This window comes from Nelusetta ayraudi, unplaced genomic scaffold (assembly GCF_046127955.1).
Source record: "Nelusetta ayraudi isolate G7.1 ecotype Tasmania unplaced genomic scaffold, CSIRO-AGI_Nayr_v1 ptg000042l, whole genome shotgun sequence".
Classification (NCBI taxonomy): Eukaryota; Metazoa; Chordata; class Actinopteri; order Tetraodontiformes; family Monacanthidae; genus Nelusetta; species Nelusetta ayraudi.
In genome coordinates, this window is record NW_027466092.1 from 12,868,445 (window position 1) to 12,883,982 (window position 15,538).

Here is a 15,538-nt window from a genome sequence, read left to right on the forward strand (position 1 = left end):
GTTTTGGTTAGCCACCACCTTGGAGACAAAACATATGTCAGGGGATATATAGAAAACATTAGCTTTGATGTCAATTGAAAATGAACAAAAGCGTGGCAACAAAATCAGGGTCTTTGAAGCCCCTCAGTATTTAACTCTTTATTGAAATGACTCTTATAACGCAATAACAAAATACAGGTATTTCATGACTTAATTACTATGAATATCATTTCTTCAAGTTCGGTTAAAAATCGTAACGGCCCGCATCTGGCCGTAGTTTGTCCATGTCTGGTCTACACTGATCCAGGCGTCTAAATGAAACAATTTTGTTAAATTAAAAGTGGATATTGTGAAGCATTTCAGTGTAGATGAGACCATTTGTGCCTCTGTTGTCTGTGTCTGTAATTGTTACATTAATCACATTCAGACATGTAGTAGTTTGCTAAGATGTAAAGACACTTCATATTTCCTTAAAAATCCCAAAAACTTGGATTTTATAGAATTAGCAGCAAGATACGCCTATGTTTTGTAGATTAAGCAGCAACTTTTTTTTGACAAAACCATGTGCTGCAGAATTTGTCATCGCTCATTTCCAGCAGCAGCCATAAAAAGGTTCCATGTGGAGCTCTGAAGGGGTTTGGCATGCCGGGCCCATACTGCTCGCTGTGTTACTTCAGCGAATACATAATGTGTTTGCGCTGCTTAGCAAGGCGCCAACAAGAAAGCCGCATTCCAAACTCTTGAATTATGCAACGCAATTTCGTCGCGAGTTCCTGTTGCCTTGTTTGCTTGCTCCCGAGTCGCTGCCTGACACGCAGTTCCCGGCCGCCTCTTCCAGGACTCCGAGCTGAGGAGGACGGTGGACGAGAGCGAGCGCATCAAAAGGGCGTATGGACACTACTTTGACGTGTGCATCGTGAACGACGGCCTGGAGGCGGCCTTCCGGAGTCTACGGTCGGCGCTGGAGAAGCTGTCGACGGAACAGCAGTGGGTACCAGTGAGCTGGGTTTTCTGAGAGCGCCACGGAGGCGCTGGAGGACAATCTAACACTAGTAGCTCCAAATGGCTGTCACTGGCAATCGGAAAATCAGAAAACATCAGCCTCACGTAGAGCTTTTTTTTTAATCATTATTATTATTATTATTATTATCATTATTATTATCGCTTTTTTTTTTCTGGGACAATTTATCGATCTTCTTCTTGAGCCCACGTCAACGTTGTGTTTCATTGGTTGGAATTGGACTCATTCGATGGATAATCTGTGGGGAAGAGTTCAGAGTGGAGTGCAGTTGTTCCAGTGAATGTGTGTGTGGGTGTGTGTCACAAGATGGTAATAAATGTAGACTAAAGAGTGTCCTGCAGCTTCCAGTTTTCTGTTGAAGGCTGTTGGATGTTCAGCTTTTTAGCCTTTCCAGCCTTTCGTGGTGTGACGTTTACATCAGACCCTCATTTTTTATAATTCTCAAATATTTGATGACATGATTGGTTTACACAGTATGTGTTTTTTTTTATCAAACAGTTCAATATGGTAGAATTAACATGATGTTAATTAATTTTATTAACACAGCAGTGGAAGACCTAGTATCACAATTCTCACTTTAATTTAAAAAACAAACAAACCACATATACATATTTCTTCAATTAATTCAGAACACAAGTGGACAATTAGATCACTAAAGTGAGTTAACACTCTGTTTGAGCAGGAGGCTTTGTTGGAACCAGCAGATGACTCCGGGTGTTGTCACTACCCTGAGAGAGATAGGAGTAGCCTTTGTGACATCACAAAGGGCTGACTTCCACAGCCGGGTGTTTCTGCTCACACTATCTGAAAAGTGGAGCTAACAAAAAGAGGACGAGCTTTTCCTCTTGTCTTTTCTTGATGTCGTAAATCGCTGGTGAAAATCATTTTCACGACATGGGACCTTAAACTCTTGATTGGTTTGTTTTCTGTGCGTTTGTGGTCGGAGGCTTGCGAAGCATCTTGTTTGATGGACGGCAAGAGGATCCATGTGGCGGCTCACCATCTGAGCAGCCGTGTTAGTTGTTTTGGTAGTCATGACAACCGCAATAGTGCAATAGAATCAAACTGCAGTGGTAGCCTCCAGTGTGAGCTGACTGTGTATGATGGTGTGCACATCTCTCATACACAGCAGTGTGGCAATAGCTGAAATAGCATTTCTTTTGCTTCCCTTCCCAATGAGCTAGCTGTAAAATATTTATCAGTGGCTTCAAACTCATACTTTTGCCTTAACATGGTTCCAAAGCCAAGGAAACACTCTCCTTAGACAGTAGAACAAAATGTATTACCGGAAACCTATTTATTAATTTATTATATGTACCCACAAATCTGTAAGTACTGTATAGTAATAAAGAGTATATACATAGAGAAACTCGGTGCTCTGATGATTCTGCTGTGTGTAGATGCAGGTGGCGACCAATTGTAGTTTGGATGTTCTTTTGAAAATGAATTAAAATGTAAAAAGACACAATGCAACTTCACTGTCTAACAGTTAATGTTCACCCTGAAGTTCTGATGCTAAACAAATCAAATGAGTGTCTGTATCGCATCTACAACACTGGGGGGTAAAAGCACGAAGAACCCTTCGCTGTTGGAGCCTGAAGAGGCGGATCAACTGGTGGACAACTGGTGCGGACTGTCTGTCTGCGGCTGCTCGCGACTGCTGGGTGAGGACAGTGGGCTGGGATGACGAGGCTCCCCGGGTGCCCCCCAGTGGTGCAGTGCCAGTGGCAGTGTGATGGGGTACATTTCGTAGGCAGGCGGTGGACCTCCCGGCCATATGTTCGTCAGCCTGGGATCAAACTGAAGGACGTGTCTTTTTATACATATTCATGCATGTGTGTCTTTATATATATGTGTGTGTATATATATATATATATATATATATATGTGTGTGTGTGTGTGTGTGTGTGTGTGTATACGTATGTATACATATATGTATATATATATATATATATATATATATATATATGTATATGTGTATATATATATATATATATGTATATGTGTATATATATATGTATATATATGTATATGTATATATATATATATATATATATATATATATACGTATATATATATATATATATATATATATATATATGTATATGTGTATATATATATGTATATATATGTATATGTATATATATATATATATATATATATATATATATATATACGTATATATATATATATATATATATATATATATATATATATGTGTATATATATATGTATATATATGTATATATATATATATATATATATATATATATATATATACGTATATACACACATATATATATATATACGTATATACACACATATATATATATATACGTATATACACACATATATAATATTATGCAATCCTCAGTAATCGGCAAGGCAGTTAATACAACATCCTGAAACTGTTTCAATTTCCTGCTTAAGTGACTCCATTGGCACTGGTGCCGTTTGTGACATCACAAAGGGCTGCGAATGTTGGTAAAGTTTTCACAATATTTGCATGATATTGAACCTTTAAAGAAAATCAGTTATTATTTACGTATAAATTGTTAATATGACTAACAAAGAGCTGACTCTTTGCTCAGGTCTGCAGGCAGTAATTGTACAGTTGTCTCACCATTGAGTACGGTGGGGGATGATCGACTGTGCTGTACCGAGGAGGGAACCTGTCGTAATGTGTCACTTCTTCATCCTCAGGCAAAGGAATGGAATACGGTGCTGCTGCAGGTGTGTCTTGTTGCGTTGTCGCTGTGGTATCGTCATTTATTGACTTCTTTTTACGGTCCATGTAGATGCAGAGCAGCACTAAAGCGAGGCCAATGATCAGCGCTGGGCCTCTACATACACACACACACACACACACATTCCATTATTTTCAGTTTCAAGTCAAGATCTTTCTGTTAATGCATTGTTTACTACTCACATATATGCAAAAATATTAGTTGCCATGACGGGACTTTGGTCAACTTGCTGACATTACTGCAGGGTGAAGAAAAGGCAAATACATACGGTTGATTAAAGAGTAATGTCAGGTGGGGCTGGAGGTTGACTGGCAGCAGTTATACAAAGTACACACACACACACACACACGCACATAACATTGTGATCAAAATATATTTGCTGTAATACCCGTCTCTGCCACTGGAAGGCAATAAGCAGCGTTTGTCACACCCACTGCTTTTCTTCCCAAGGCCCGTCCTGCTTCTCTTCTGATTGGCCCTCTCATACCATAACCCATGACATAAACTCGTAACATTTTTAAGACTTGCTAATCCCACAATAAAAGCAGCAACTAAAATATTTTTTTTTACGATCACGACCATTTCGACAGCAATGTATTTTTTCCTCACGTGCAATGATGTTTGAGACCTCAAATGACAATTTAAACAGATTTTCCCTTTCCTTATTCTTATTAAAATAATAATGTTGACTTGGTGAAGTATTTGCGAGCAAAGATACAAAGTTATTTGAGAAGGATTTTTCTGTGGCCTTTGGCAATACAGAATCAAACATCAAATAACAAGTGAGAGCGTACACCCTGTTGGCCTTTACATCTCTGTGTCTGAGCGCTCACTTTAACAATGATTTCTTTGAATGCTTATTAAACAGTGGTCATTTTATTTAGTAGGAATATGGAATTTCATGAACACTAAACTAAATGAAGACACTAGAATGAAGAGAACAGCTAGAAGTCGACGTCTCAATACACTGCATAATGTTTGACTTGACACTGTGTGACTTGAACAGCTGCCAGTGGACCTTCATCCTATAAATCTTTTGCCTTTTTCTAACTTCAGCTTGATTGAAATAAAACTTTGAAGTTGACATTATCCAAGATAAGGAAGCTGTAATTAATGTGCGGTAAATAACAAGAGAAGGGGTCTTACCTTATTTAGAAACCTAATAAAAACAGAGGTCTCCTTACCCCCATGGTAACTGTCAAAGTATAACGTTTCACCTGGGTAAGATCACAACTTAATGAGCTTTTACAACATCACTGCCTTTGTTAAAGACACAGGGCTTTGAGACGTTTGAGGCGTTCACTCTGCTACATAGTTTGATTTTATTACAGAACCTTTAAATGCAGAATACCATTGAAAACAATGTAATCTGTAAAGTTCTATATTACATCAAGAGTTTTATTTAGTGGTGTTTAGGTCATCAATTATTACAAAAAAAAATGTCTGAAATGAAACATGACAGAACTTATCTTGCAATGAAATTGCACTGAGATAGCAATAGCCTTTGTGACATCACAAAGAGCTAACTTCCGCAACTAGGTGTGTTTGGCTCACTTTCTGAATAGTGGAGCTAGCAAAAGAGCTAACTGACAAAGTTTTCTTATGTCTTCTCTCAAGTTTCGTTGGACATGTTGACATAAAACACTGGTGAAAATAATTGTTATTACGTGGAACCTTTAACTCTTGATTTGTTTTATTTCCTTGATACATTCGTGGTTGGTGGCTTGTGAAGCATCTTGTCCAATTGTGGTTGAACATCTGAGCAGCTGTTTTAGTTGTTTTGGTAGAACCCCAAAAGTGCAATAGAATCAAACAGTGGTAGCCTACTGTGTGTATGATGGTGTGTCCAATGGCAGTCACAGCAGTGTGGAAATAGCTGAAATGACATTTCCTTGCTTTCCTTCCAATGAGCTTGCAGTAAAATATATATCAGTGGCTTCAAACTCATACTTTTACCTTAACATGGTTCCATCGCCAAGGAAACAATCAATCTCCTTCGACAGTAGAACAAAATTTGTGACCAGAAAGTTATTTATTCATTTATTACATGTAACAACAAAACAAAAGCATATACATAGAGAAACTCGGTGCTCGGGCGACACGGTGGCGCAGTGGTTAGCGCTGCTGCCTCACAGGGTTCGAGCCCGGGCCCGGGCCTGGGACCTTTCTGTGTGGAGTTTGCATGTTCTCCCTGTGTCTGCGTGGGTTCCCTCCGGGTTCTCCGGCCTCCTCCCACACTCCAAAAAACATGCATGCAAGGTCAATTGAACACTCTAAATTGTCCATAGGTGTGCATGTGAGTGTGAATGGTTGTTTGTCTCTATGTGGCCGTGCGACTTGTCCAGGGTGTCACCCTGCCTTCGCCCTAAGACAGCTGGGATAGGCTCCAGCAGACCCCCGTGACCCTGAGCTCAGGAATAAGCGGGTATAGAAGATGAATGAATGAACTCGGTGCTCTGATGATTCTGCTGTGTGTAGACGCAGGTGGCGACCAATTGTAGTTTGGATGTTCTTTTGAAAATGAATTCAAATGTAAAAAGACACAATGCAACTTCACTGTCTAACAGTTAATGTTCACCCTGAAGTTCTGATGCTGTACAAATCAAATGAGCATCGGCATTGCATCTACAACACTGCGGGGTAAACACGCACACCCAATGAACTCTTCACTGTTGGAGAGTGAAGAGACAGAGATGGTGGACAACTGGTTTGGACTGTCTGTCTCCGACCACTCGCAGCTGCTGGGTGAGGTTGGTGGGCTGGGATGAAGAGGCTCCCCGGGTGCCCGCCAGTGGTGCAGTGTGATGGGGTACATTTCGTAGGCAGGCGGTGGACCTCCTGGCCACATGCTCCTCGGCTTGGGGTCAACCTACATGACATGTGGATATATATATGTATATGTGTACATACATGTATACATGTGCATATATATGTATATATATATATATATATATATATATATATATATATATATATATATATATATATACATCTCGTTTGCTAATATTAATATTAGCAGATTAAAGGGGTACTTTATATAGACATTGTTGTGACAATTCTCTTACCAGTGAGTACGGCGGGGGAAAATCAGTTGTGCTGCCCTGTCTGTACTGATGAGGGAACCTGTCGCCACAAGTCACATCTTCATCTCCAGGCAAAAGGATGGACAGTTGTCCCGCAGGTGCGTCCTGTAGACCTCTCAGTGTGGTACTGCCTTCACAGCTCTTGCTGGAGCACAGATATGCTATCAATGCAATCAGCAGCAATGGTGTCCTACACACACACACACACACACACACACACACACACACACACACACACACACACACATATTCCATCACTCTAAGATCTTTAGTTTCAAGTTAAGCTCTTATTGTGAATATAATGTTTACTTCATAAAGGTACTCACATAAATACTAAAGTTTCTATAAACATCATGACAGGACTTTGGTCAACTTGTTTTCATTACTGCAAGGTGGAGAAAAAGCAAGTATATTAGGTTGATTAAAGTCTAACGTCAGGTTGGGACTGTGGCTTCACTGACAGCAGTTATGTTAAGTATTTCAATCAAACTGTTGTTTGTTGTAATACCCGTCTCTGCCACTGGAGGGTAATAGGCAGCAATGTCACACCCACTACTTTTCTTGTCAAGACCCGTCCTGCTTCTTCTCTGATTGTCCCACTCATTTCATTACCCAAAACATAAACTTGCCTCTACAACTGACTAATACAAACTAAAACCATCATTTTATGATCACAACCAATTAGACAACAACAGATCATATGCTGTTTTTTTTCCATGTGCCATAATGTTTGAGTCCTTGAACAAAAATTTGAACAGATTTTCCATTTTCTTTTTCTTATGAAAATAATAATGTTGACTTGGTTCGGTATTTCCAATCTAGGACAGAGAAGTTATGTGCAGGATTTGTCTGTGGCCTTTGGCAGTACAGACTCAAACATGAATAACAAGTGACAGCATGCACCATGTCAGCCTTTACATCTCTGTGTCTGAGCGCTCACTTTAACACTTCTTTCTTTTTTTTCAACAGTGGCAGTTTTATTCAATAGAATTCTGCAATTTTAAGAAGACTAAACTAAATCAGGATACTTAAAATAAGAGAACTAGAAGTCGATGCCCCACTAAGCTAATGTTTGACTTCACACTGTGTCACTTGAACTGATGCCAGTGGACCTAGATTCCAACTTGAGCTCAACTGAAATTACATTATTAAAGTTGACAATGTCCAAGTTGAGGAAGGTGTAATTAATGTGTGCTAAACAAAAACAGAAGAGGTACAGAAGGGTGTGAAGGGCTCTTACCTTGTACCTCATAACAGTGTCCTGACCTGATGGTAAGTGTCAAAGAGTAATTTATTTTCACTTGGGTAAGATCACAACTTAATGAGCTTTTACAACATCACTGCCTTTGTTAAAGACACAGGGCTTCGAGTTGTGTTAACTCTGTTGCATAGTTTCCTTATATTACATCGCCTTTAACTGCAGATTACCATTCCAAACGATGTCCCTCATGAATTTCTGTATTAAATCAAGTTTCCTTTTGTAGCTTAGAACTCATCCGTTCTACAAACATGTCTGAAATCAAACATGACAAAGTGTTAAACTGACAACAGGGAGAATTGTCATATATTTCAGAAGGTTTTTTCTAGATGTCTACGATAATAGAAAATAATGAAAAACAGATAAAAGCAGAATAGTATAAATTCAGTCTCATGTCTGAAGGTGGTGAGCTGGCATTTCTGAAGGAGTGTCCGGTGGACAGAGAGACTGGAAATGGGCCACATCTCCATGTTTCTCTGTCATCTGTTCCTTCAAGGAAAGTGCAATAAAGGTCTCAGGAACCTGTTGAACTCAGGTGTTTCCTTTGACAAAGAAGAGCATACCAATTCACAAAAACATTCGCTCTGAGGTTGAAACTGTGCATCTCGTCTAGCTTTAATGAATGTTGCACCGGACTTGAGCTGTTTTTCCTCTCTGTGCAGATGTTTTCAAGCATGCGTTTCTCCACGGTAAGGCCTGTCTAAATGAGCATGAATAGGCTGAGGAAAAAATGAACAGGTCAGGGCTTGCATGAAGTGTTCCTTGCCGTAAATAGGCCTTATCTTCAAGAGCGAGTGGCGTAGTGGTGCAGGTCAGATATACAGGCAAAATGACCTGTTTAAAGTGGCATAACTCAACCAGGTTTACACCCAGTGATAAAAAAAAAATGTTTTTGTTTAATGTTGTTTGTTTGTTTGTTTGTTTTTTTAAGAACAGAAACAGAACCTTCTGTTCAAGCATGGAAAACCAGACTCTCGGCCACCAACTTTTGGGGGGAGGTGAGGGATGGAGGGGTGGGGGAGGGGGGTCATTTTGATAGACACTGCAAATAAACGGAGCCGCCAGAGGAGAAGAAGATAGCCCTGAGACATGAGTTTCTGTGTTGCGGCTTGTTGCTGAGGAATGCGGCAGAGGTGCTGTTGAAACACGCCAAAGGATTTTCTGTTCTGCAAAAGAAAATAAAAGAGCAAAAAAACAACAGAGACAGCACACTTCAAATCAGAACCACGGCAGATGTCACTTTAAAGGGTTTTCTTTATTGGTTCTCATAGAAAACGGGCTTAAACGTTTGTTGTTATTGTTGATGTCTTATATACATACACATTGTTATAAATCAAAACAGACTCCACAGGTTAATAATGATTGTTAATGGAGAGGGGGGGGAGGAGGAGGTGGTGGTGGTGGTGAAATACCAGAAAGGCTGCTATAGGTGGCTGTTGGGGGTAGGGCTGCAAATCCTGGCGCAGGTGGAGGAGGAGGGGGCGGTGGTAGAGAAGAACCTACTGCGAGGAGAGGAGGAGGTGGAGGAGGAAGAGGGGAACCTCCTGCTGCTGGAGGAGGAGGTGGAGGAGGAGCAGTGCCAGCTGATGGGAAGGGAGGAGGTGGAGGGGGGCACTCGGCTGGGGAGATTTGCGGCGGGGGAGGCGGTGGCGGGATGGATGTCTGTGAAATCATGGAGGGCGGGGCTGGGAAGTCAGAATCCACGGGTGGTGGTGGTGGTGGGGGGGGAGGAGGAGGAGAAGACACACTGAGATTATCAGAAGGAGGAGGGGGAGGAGCCTGGCTGTCACTGGTGGAGTTTGGCACAGTTGGCAAGGTGGGAACTGAGGGTGGAGGCACCGCGATGCCCAGACTGGACCTGCATTAGAGAGGACGGGAAGAAGGTTTGTCAGAAACATGATGGAACGATCTTTCTGAGACATTCCGTACAAATCTCCGACTCAGAAATAAAGCAACATCCAGTTGACTTTGTGGTGCATAGCCCTTGTTCCATCCCTCTACGCTAGGCTAGGCTAACAACATTGTCATAAAGCTTGTTCAATAAGAAGCTAATGTTGTCTCTTATATTGTTGTTACTGAATTCATACACTGGTTATTATTGTATTTCCCTGCAAAAGAAAATTATAGCCAGTAATTTAAAGGCCCAACTGGCAACATTTTAAATGGATTATAGTCGAGGTAAAATTAGCATTAATCTCTTTTGTAGTATATTTTCTCATCATTAGGTGCCACTAAATCACACTAGCTGTACCTTAAGTCACATTAACACCTTTAGCTCAGTACGAGTTAAACGGAAAACTTTCAAACACACTTATTAGATACAGTAGTGTAATGTGTTAAATACATATATTTTTTTTAAGTGAAGGTCAGAGGAAGATGGAAAAATTAAAGGAGAACAGATTTCGACATACACAGGATATTCTTTGTTGCTCTGTATGCTGTCAGCAGTCCCTGCTCTCTTCCTGCTCGGCTGCTCACTGACCTTTTGAAGACAGAATGAAGAACATTTTAGTAAAAGGAAGCGGTGCATCCAGAAATCACCAGGTCCCCGTCAGCCAAAGACGAGGTCACACTGAAAAAGCACTTAATGGATGTCCACTCAGTTTACCTGGAAACAGTGGCCGACAGAGTCCAAAGCAGAGTACGATATTGGCGCTCTGGAGTAGCTTCTCATTGGCTCCTTGCCTGAAGGAGGCGGGGTCAGAAGCTTGGAACGAGACTTATCCTTCGGAGAAGTGAAAGTCCCGATTTCCCTCCTGGCGACCTTCTCAAAGTGGATGGCAGCACCCTGGGCCAGAGCACAGTGTGAAGATGCAACAAGCTGCTGCAAACACTGGAAACTGAATAAGTGACCCGAGAGCCAACTAAAAGCATAAAATTAACAAAAAAAAAAAAAATCTCTAATCCCTGGATGCAATGCACCTGCTTTAAAACATAAAAAGGGCAAAGGCCAGATGCTGAACTTTGGGGCTGGATGATACGGAAGGTGCTGCTCACCAGGGAGATGAGGTTGACTGATGACTCCATGTCTTTCATCTGCATGGCCTGGGAGTCCAGCAGTCTCAGCACGATGCAGGCCAGACTGTTGATCTGGTAGGTCACGCTGGCCAAAGACTGGGCGGCCAGGGCCTTGGCCTCCTCCATGGCCTGGGATGGATCATCTGCCTTCAAAATCAAATGCCATGGAAACTGTTGAGTGAGTTGTCCAGTGACCCCGAATCCTGGCTCCAACTGTCCACATGTCAAAGTGTTCTTGGGCAAGACACTGAACCCTATATTGCTCCCAACAGACCTGGCCGAGCAGTCCGTTGGCGTATGAGTATGTAGGTGAATGAGAGGTCGTTTTAAAGCACCTTGGGCTCCCATTAAGGTGCTGGATAGTGCTACAGAAGTGCAGTCCATTTACCATTATAACACGTGTACTCAGAATTGAAAAGAATTTGTGATTTTTATATTAATTAATTTGTTTTGTCCATTTTTTTTAATGTTAGGATTTGATTATTTTGCACCAAAGTGAAGACAAATCATTAATGTGACATACAATAACCAATGTGTAACATCATACATGAAACAAGAACAGAATGCAAAAGTGCAAAGTTGCATAGGAAAAAACAAGTTGGTTTTGAAGTAAAGGTCCATTTTTATTTTGTTGTTTTTTTTATTGAAGTGCCCCAAAAATGTTGATGAAATAACGTCTGCAACCTAACTGTTGTCATTATTATTTCCTAATAAAAAGAACAAATAATCATGTCATCTAATGACGATGACACAAGTCACGTATGTTGTTTTCCTTCCGTGTTTTGACTCACCTGAAGATACTTGCTCTCGCAGTAATCTGCCACTCCGAGGAGGTTACTGGAGGTGTCGATCAGACCCTTCCTGGCTGCCGGCGCTTCTTCTAGTATCTGAGAAATAAGTTCCGGAAAGTTCCGCCGCTCCTTGGTTTCTCCCATGTCGTGAGGCGGCGGGTGGTCTGGGCGGCCGCGGGGATGCAAGTGGCGTCTGTCCGGGATAGAGTCGGTCTTGTCGAGGCAGGGAGGTGCGCGGCGCGGCGCGGCGCGGCGCGGCGGAGGCGGAATCACCGCAGGGTGATGAATAGTTTCAGGAGCTGCGCCTTTGACAGCTGTACTACCAAGAAATTCCGCTAGAGGTCAATGCGGCATAGAAAAAGGACCTCACTCCGGCGCCGATGACGAGCTGATGCTGTTGAAACACTATGATGCCGCGTGGATGCTGATTATCCAGATTGTGACGTCGATGTTTATGAGGACGAACAGCAGCAGAACTCACAGCAAATTAGCTCTGCCCGAGAGACTGTTTTCGTGTTTCTGTTCTAACATAACTGCTCAAGCTAGGTCAGGACAGAGTGTTTTCACGGCGTCATCAAAACCGGAAGTCGCCATCTTGGGAGGGACTCGCGCGGCAAATTGACTGTGTATGTAGCAACACAACCAGATTATTGTCGCACAAAATTGTTCATTATTGCCGTATTTTTGGCTGGAATAACCGGTCAGACCGAGAAACACATCTGAAATACTTTAGACTACCACAAGTCATCACAAATTAGTGAGAGGAGTGTAAAAAAAAAAAAAAAACTGTCCGAAGAACGGAGATGTTTGTGGCTGGCACAAAATCTGTGATTTTATTGACATAAATATGACTGTTAACAAGTTTAACATAGCTGAAAAAGTGATTGTATGTCAGTGGACATGTTCCCTTTACTTCATCACATAAAAAACACTTAATGCTTTTCCGTCCATTTTTTAACTCTTTTTCAAGCCCTTGATAAACTTCGGCTGCTTGATAACAATGACATTTTTTTTTATTATCGGTTGTGTTAGATTGGAGGGAAATCTAAAACATGCAGGACCGTAGATCTCCAGAAGCAGGGTTGGTGACCACTGAGTTAGAGCATCGCTTATATTACACACATGCTATCAATCATGAGCTGATCCTGTGTCTTCCTCAGCCAGACGCACACTATCTGGTTAAAGGCATCCAAACCTTTATAACACTTTAGGTCTTCAGCTGTGTATGGGCTTGGAGAAAAGACGAAAAAGTTTAATATATCTGGATATGATATTGAAGGTGGAACTGCCGGGTCATCTTTCCAAGACGAGGGGGCTAGCTCGTTCAGAACTTTACCTCCTCCTAACCATAATTTTTCATGATATCACTCTTTCTCCGGCTGACCGAGTCCTTTTCTGTATATTTTTGGAGCACGTTCCTCTTGGCTTTCCTTTTGTTTTGACATTTTAAATTCAGCCAAAAATGTACAGCATATTCAGCGTGATGTTCATCATAATATTGACATCTGAGTCCCCCCAATATGGCTGTGCATCCGGGTAACTAGCAAAAATGTGACGTCGGTGAAAACACTCTATACGTGTGTTTGCTTTAGGAAATCCTGTGAAAACAGTGACATTCCACAACATCCTTGATGCTGTTACGATACGGCTTTCACCTTACGGCCTATGTACTGTAGATAGGAGAGAGGAAAAGTTCTGCTGCGCCCTGACCTCCGTCTGCCAGGCCGAGCTTCCCAGTGAGTCATCCTGATGTTTTCATTTCATTTAAAAAAAATTTTTTTTATCATGTGTCTGTTTTCCACGGCACAGTCAGCTGTCCAGATGTGTTGTTTTATGCGGTTTCATCACTTTGCTGTTTGTTAAATTTTGGCACATGGCAATAAACGTTCTGTCTGAAGAGCCACATGTGTGCCTCCGTACTGTACGGCTGTCCAAACATGTTTTTTTTTGTTATTGTTACAAAGACAGCATAAGTCGGGAAGTGAACAGAGCAACAACACACATATCTCTTGTACTACGTGTTCTGCACCAACTGAAGGGCCACACCAAAGGGCGCACCCTTATAGGGTTTGGTTTGGTTCTTTGCCCCCCCCCCCTTCCCCCCCCTTCCAGTGATTACTGACTCACTGTTTTAGATTTAAATCTAAAGCTTTGTGTTTAGGATCAGCAGGATATTTCCAGTTTGCTTCCTAAAAGTCTGCGCAACATTAACCTGACTTCTCTGCGGGCTTTATCCCCATTCTTCTCATCCAACTGGACATGTGTGTGTGTGAGAGAGAGAGAGTGAGAGATAGAGAGACAGTGAAGAGGGAGTGGCACAGTGTCTGCAGCATTTATCCAGCATTTATGCAATCGAACTTCCAATGACTGGTGGAAAAATGACACGTCTCTGCCACCTGGCAGGGCATAGGTCCTTTTAATGACGTGATAACAATCCTTAATTGACTCCCCAAAAAAACACTGAATTGTGGACTTGTTTATAATATGGCTTTCTCATCCACCACCTTGTTCCTGCTGTTAGATACTAACAATTTCCTGTCTGATATGCTCAGCTTATGACAGTGAGCGTCATAAAACTGGTCTCTGGGGACCAGAGATCCCTGTCATGCTGTGCCGAGTGCAGTGCGAGTGCTGAGGAAAAGCTCAGTGCTTGTTCACCACTGAATATACAGTCATGATTCCTGTGTATGTGAGTCCTCCTGTCTGACTTGGTGGGTTGTTTTTTTTTTAATGTGAGAGGGTGATGCAAAGCAATATAAGACAAATAGACGAGCACAGCTGATAGTGTATTTGTGTAGGTAATAAATAGTCTATATTCAGAATATTCTCTCACTAATGTACATTGATGTAAAAGATGAACGCAGTATTTTGTGAGGATAATAACTGTTGCTATAACCTGCAATTCTTCCACTAACGAATGACTTTACACGTGTATTAAGCGATTAAGTTCTCTGCAGCAAGCACATTAATGAGCCATATCACACCTCTGCCTTAATCATTAAGATACCATGTGGCTAATCTGCACGTGTGCAGCACGGGGCTGCTTTCACGTGCGGACGTTGACCGAAGGTGCGGGAAAATGCTGACATGGCTTTGGCATCTTTGAATGTGCCGCATTCGAAACCTGCTCGGACAGAGTTCATGACGGCAGTTCTTACGACTACATTATTGTTGCACATGAAGGAGATGCACTTGCACTCCAGGTGACGACAGTAGCACACAGCAGCAGCGACACCTACCACAACACATCACCTTCCTCCCCACCTCAGACTGATGTCATGTGTTTGCTCATTCTTAAGTGTGCAACCACGTTCTGCGGCCCAACAATTACATGTTGGGTTATTATTCCTACGCTAAGCGAACCGATGCCTTTGTTGCCATGCCATCTTTCCAACCCGCGAAAACATGGACAAGGTTAAGGTTGGGGAAAGGCGTCATCGCCATTGAATCATCAGTGAGCGTGTGTTTTTTTTGGACATCCTTCCTGATTTTTGGATTTGCTGTACGGAAACCTTCGGACCAGTCGGGCCAGCCTCAGGGTTGTGCTGCTGCTTTTTGAGATTGTTTACACTACAGGATCGCCCACATTTACAGCCGGACGGTAACACAGGACTTTACCTTCAAATAAAGAATGCAGGGTA

The 15,538-nt window shown here is 41.9% G+C and overlaps 2 protein-coding genes and 2 long non-coding RNA genes across 9 annotated transcripts in view; 1 reads left to right on the forward strand and 3 right to left on the reverse strand.

Annotated features, from left to right (window-relative positions):
• mpp2b (MAGUK p55 scaffold protein 2b) overlaps positions 1-2,468 on the forward strand; it is a 34,352-nt gene extending 31,884 nt beyond the window's left edge. For all 6 annotated transcript variants that reach the window (XM_076034562.1, XM_076034564.1, XM_076034563.1 and 3 more), the window contains one exon: positions 818-2,468. In XM_076034562.1, the coding sequence (XP_075890677.1) occupies positions 818-994 (177 nt within the window). In that variant the 3' untranslated portion in view covers positions 995-2,468. The remainder of the gene's footprint in view (positions 1-817) is intronic.
• A 196-nt stretch (positions 2,469-2,664) lies between these two features.
• Positions 2,665-4,934, reverse strand: LOC142893724 (uncharacterized). The gene is made up of 4 exons (XR_012927739.1): positions 4,894-4,934; positions 3,930-3,985; positions 3,624-3,843; positions 2,665-2,800 (listed from the first exon to the last, which is right to left on the reverse strand). It is a non-coding gene; the product is annotated as an uncharacterized LOC142893724 (long non-coding RNA).
• A 1,284-nt stretch (positions 4,935-6,218) lies between these two features.
• On the reverse strand, positions 6,219-7,218 carry LOC142894249 (uncharacterized). The gene is made up of 3 exons (XR_012927798.1): positions 7,157-7,218; positions 6,813-7,020; positions 6,219-6,616 (listed from the first exon to the last, which is right to left on the reverse strand). It is a non-coding gene; the product is annotated as an uncharacterized LOC142894249 (long non-coding RNA).
• Positions 7,219-9,326: 2,108 nt separating this feature from the next.
• Positions 9,327-12,165, reverse strand: abi3b (ABI family, member 3b). Its single transcript, XM_076034569.1, has 5 exons — positions 11,898-12,165; positions 11,086-11,253; positions 10,697-10,876; positions 10,500-10,570; positions 9,327-9,946 (listed from the first exon to the last, which is right to left on the reverse strand). The coding sequence occupies exons 1-5, from the start codon at positions 12,039-12,041 to the stop codon at positions 9,454-9,456; spliced, it is 1,056 nt and encodes a 351-aa protein (XP_075890684.1). The 5' UTR covers positions 12,042-12,165; the 3' UTR covers positions 9,327-9,453.
• Positions 12,166-15,538: the final 3,373 nt, after the last annotated feature.

Coding starts and splice junctions, on each gene's coding strand:
- abi3b (XM_076034569.1), bottom strand. CDS start 12,041: ATGGGAGAAACCAAGGAGCGGCGGAACTTTCCGGAACTTATTTCTCAG. Junction 11,254..11,897: donor GCGAGAGCAAGTATCTTCAG/GTGAGTCAAAAC, acceptor TTGATTTTGAAG/GCAGATGATCCATCCCAGGC. Junction 10,571..10,696: donor CTGTCGGCCACTGTTTCCAG/GTAAACTGAGTG, acceptor TGTCTTCAAAAG/GTCAGTGAGCAGCCGAGCAG.